Here is a 4,337-nt window from a genome sequence, read left to right on the forward strand (position 1 = left end):
GATCTCTCATCAGTTACTGAAAAAGAAAACTGAATACTCTGTGCTGGCTAACTGCCTGCAGTTATGAAAGCAGTGTAAAATGCAACTCTTCTGGTCCTGACTGAAGAGACTAATTTTAGGAAAAGGTTTCTTTTCTTGGTCTGAAGCAAAAAGCCCAAGGAAGGTAAGCACTGGCAGGATAGAATGGCGTTGCCTCCTCTGCATGCAGGAGGGAAAAAAGTACAGCAGTAGTGTGGATGGAGTAGTTCATTTGAAAGATAAGACATTCTGTTTCTTTAGAAGCAACTCTGGGATGAAATCTTTGGTATTACTGTCATGGTGAAATAATAAGCATGGTTCCTAAGTGATTGACAGAAGGTGGGCTGAAATCTGGAAAATACGTTGCTAATGACTCTTCTTTTCTCTGTATACAGGGAAACAGCTGGATGGCATCTGGTAAGTGACTAGATTTAAGTTGCATAATGTGTGTTTAAACGCCATGTGCTATAGGAAGTATTTTCAATATGAGATTATATGTGCTTCAGATCTTAAGAACATTTTGGTGCTGAAGAGAGACCAAGGCACTTTTTGTTCCTGAATACAGATTGACAATTACTGACAGATAATGCGCAGTCAGGTGCTGGTTACACTTCTCCATTTAAAGCTCAGTGGACCCCATGAAAAAAAGTGTTGGTAGTAGTTGTTGCATTTTAGTGCCTTTCTACACTTTTTCAAGGGTAGGATATTGTCCTTGTCCCAAGCACTTTGTCTTCTAATTGCCGGCATGACTAAATGTGAGAGTAAAAGAGTAGGTGAGAAGAGGTATTACAGAATCAGGCCTTCTGGCATGTAAAAGCAGTGACTACATTCAGTTACAAAACACACCCCCAGTTTGCCATAATTCATATCAAGAGCCTTTTTTTAAAAAAAAAAAAACAAAAACAAAACAAAAAAACACACACACACACAAAAAAAAAAAACCAACAAAAAAAAAAACAAACAAAAAAAACCCACACAAACCCTTGACCATCCATTTTCCTCTCTATTGATCCATCTCCAGTCGTTGTTTGACAGTCAGTGTCTATCGGACATGCACTTCTGTCAAGGTAGTAGCAGGGCTAGCTCTGTCTCCATCTCTGTGACTTCACCGTCCACCCTTTAGCTGAAAGAGGCTGCTGGAGATCTCATGCTGGTGTAGAAGTCCCTCTCTTTCTATGTTGCTTCATGCTTGGGCACCTACCTAAGCCTGTTCTTTCCCAACTGCTTACAGAGTTACAGTAGGCTTGATGATCACTGCTTCCATATCCATTCATATCCCAGCAGATCCTGCTCCTACCCACAGAAACACATTGACCTTTTCTTTCAGTTATTCACTTCATGATGTCCTTGAGCACCTAAATTTACCAGTGATTTATTTGCTAGGTTAAATACTTCCTTTGTTTCACCTGCTTTTTTGTTCTCTCTGGCAGGCACACCTCCATAATAGTCCATAAGGATGAGTTCTTCTATGGCAGTGGAGGAATCTCCAGCTGTGCACCTGTAAGTTATATTTATTTTTCTGATAAGATAATTTTGTGAGAGGATTACCTGATGGAAATTGCTTGTGTCACTGTCTTTTAGAAAAGCAAAAGGCTTCTGAATTCAGCCAGATGTGGCTGCTTGCCGTGGTTGCCCAGGGCATCTGAGGAAAAGGGAGCATGGAGAGTGGGTTTAAGCCTAACTAAATACACGTTGGGGCTTGCTTCTGCTGATAGAGTCTTATCTATCCAGGATACCTTCTGCAGCTGCATTACCAGAGTGACACCTTGTCCAATTCTGTAGCGATAGGTTTTACACACAGACTTGGCAACTCAAGGCATCCTTTTTAAGATTAAAAAAAAATTCACGCTGCTTTGTCAGACCTTTCTGTTCTTGGAGAGGCAAAACTGATGGGCTGTTCTTCTTCTAAAGCAGAATTTTGCTATAGCTTAGAGCTTTCAGCACGAAGAGCCAAGTAGACAAGCTGAAATGTAAGCTGCATGTTACTTTTCATTCTCTGAGTGCAGAACAGGGGAGACCAGTAGGGCTTTTTGCTTGTCAAATGTACCAGAAGTTCCTCCTTTTGTGCCTGAACAAGCCACAATAGTTCTATTCAGTAGAGTCCTCCAAAAGAATTCAGTCTGTCCATTTAACATTGTCTTCTGGCTGTTAATTTTTACAGGGAGGGACGCTTCTTGGCCCCCCGGACTCAGTTGTTGACCTGGGGAACACTGAAGTCACAGAAGAAATTTTTCTGGAATATCTTTCATCTTTGGGGGAATCTATGTTCCGGTAAGTAGCAGCTGGGACTATAAAATCCGTATAACAAAAAAAGCCTTCAGAGGAAGGGGTGCAGAATGGAGGAAGGTGTTACGAAACCTAAATCCTGCTCACCAAGCTTTGTCTGCTTAGTGTATTATTTGGTACTTTCTAACTACGAGACTGGAACTGATGCACCGATACACAGGGAGCTACCAGCTAGGCAACCCTCTGGTGCGCCAGCCTTGAGCTAGGCTGGGAAGGCATTCTGCCGGGAAATGTTTCACACTATTTTATGTAAAATGGAATAATGCCTGAAATGCCTTCAAGAGAATCACCAGGGAAAATGAAGGCACTATATGAAATATTTCAGTAAATAGTGCTTTGCTCCGTGAGTCATAGGTGAAGTGTTGTAGTAAAGCTGCCAACTTTCAGATGAGTAAAAGCAAGGTCTTGACTGTTTAAGAGTCTAGTCTACTTCTCACAAGAATAGGAAACAGTAGCATTTAGTGTTCTGGCTATATTTCAGTGCCAGTAGTTCCTGTGACTTCTTGTTAGTCCTTCTGTGGCTTTAATTGAAGAAACCTGACCTCACTTATCCTCTCAAAAAACATTGTATAAAGTCAGTGATGCAGAGAGATGTCATTTTCCACCCTGATTCAATTGAATGTGAAGGTGAATTGATGTCTGTATTTTACTTATTTGGTTTAGAATTCTTTGTGGGGGGAGAAAAAGGTGCTAATGGAAGGAGCTGTTCCTCATTAGGGGTCTAAGTTTTTCTGCTTGTTAGATGTATTGCTGAGTCTGTCTTTTTATGTTTCAATCCCTTTCCTGTGACACAGAGGAGAGTCTTATAACCTCTTTGAACATAACTGCAACACCTTCAGTAATGAAGTGGCACAGTTCCTGACAGGAAGAAAAATCCCTTCCTACATCACCGACCTTCCAGCTGAAGTTCTCGCCACGTGAGTATGCGTGCTGCTCCTCTCTGGAGTGTATTGCTTCATGCTAAGGCTTAAACATTTGACAGAGCCAGCGGTACCAGTTTCTTCTGGCTCTCTCTGAGAACCAGCATAAGATTAAGGGGAGGATGCTATTTGCTTTACTTCAGCACTTACAACACTGCATGACAAGTGCTGACTGGCTCTGGCATTACTAAGGAGACAGGAGAAGGTTGTTCTTCTGCTTCTAACTTAAGCTAGTTATTTTGTGATAGTCTGTTATATGTGACCAGACAAGCATAGAAAGTTTCAGAAAATGGTAGAAGTTTTTTTTTGTCTTAGGAAATCAGTGTCTGTTAAAGGTCACTTCTCTTATTCTAAGTGCCATAATTACAGTGGAGGTGTTAGCTTTGCTTGTGAAGAGGCAGGGGAGATGTAATTTTTAAATTAACTCTGCAGCTTTAAAGCTAGGACTAGATGGAAAAAGAGAATGTGAAAAAGAAGAAATTAAGAATTCCTGCCTGGTAGTTCAGCTCAACTTTTTCGTTTTCTTTTTTTTTTTTTTTAAACTCTCAGCTAGCAAGGATCCCAGTGGGATGATTTGAGCTCCATCATTTAGGTCGTCTTTCTCGTGACAATGGTATACCACATTATTTGGGAGACACATGTCTTCTACCCTGGGCTCTAATTGCTTCAGATCTCTCAATCAGATAAAGTCTATAACAGAGTGACTCATATTGAAAGATAAAGCAGGTGCTACGGATTGCAAGAGAAATTATTCTGTGAGTGTTGAACCAGTGTCTTATAAGGGAGCTAGAGGCTATTCTTCTAGCAGTCTTTAATGTTGGCGTGGGACTTGATGGAGCACTGCAGTTGCATAACAGGGTTTCATTCGCACACTTAAGTGGAATGAATTACTAAAGGCCAGTTTCAGACACAGTATTACGACATTAGCAGTCTGGGCATGTTAGGAGGACTCAGAACTAGCTTGTATAAAATCATGTTTAAGATTCTTAGTTATTGAACAGTAAACTTTCTTTAATAGGTTAAATTAGTTTGCTTTAGTTTGTAGTGGAGGTCTGTTCTTCAAATTTGCTTCTACAATGTTGGTTTGATTGCGCTCTAGGAAGCGAGTGCACT

The 4,337-nt window shown here is 40.8% G+C and overlaps 1 protein-coding gene across 1 annotated transcript; it reads left to right on the top strand.

Annotated features, from left to right (window-relative positions):
* Window positions 1-391: 391 nt before the first annotated feature.
* On the top strand, window positions 392-3,221 carry DESI1 (desumoylating isopeptidase 1; the record flags this gene model as incomplete). Its single annotated transcript, XM_009707284.1, has 4 exons — window positions 392-435; window positions 1,449-1,518; window positions 2,180-2,289; window positions 3,099-3,221. Coding segments are annotated over 4 exons (347 nt in total), but the record flags the coding sequence as incomplete, so codon positions are not given.
* Between the last annotated feature and the right edge of the window lie 1,116 nt (window positions 3,222-4,337).

This window comes from Cariama cristata, unplaced genomic scaffold, assembly GCF_000690535.1.
Source record: "Cariama cristata isolate BGI_N322 unplaced genomic scaffold, ASM69053v1 scaffold42779, whole genome shotgun sequence".
Taxonomy (NCBI): Eukaryota; Metazoa; Chordata; class Aves; order Cariamiformes; family Cariamidae; genus Cariama; species Cariama cristata.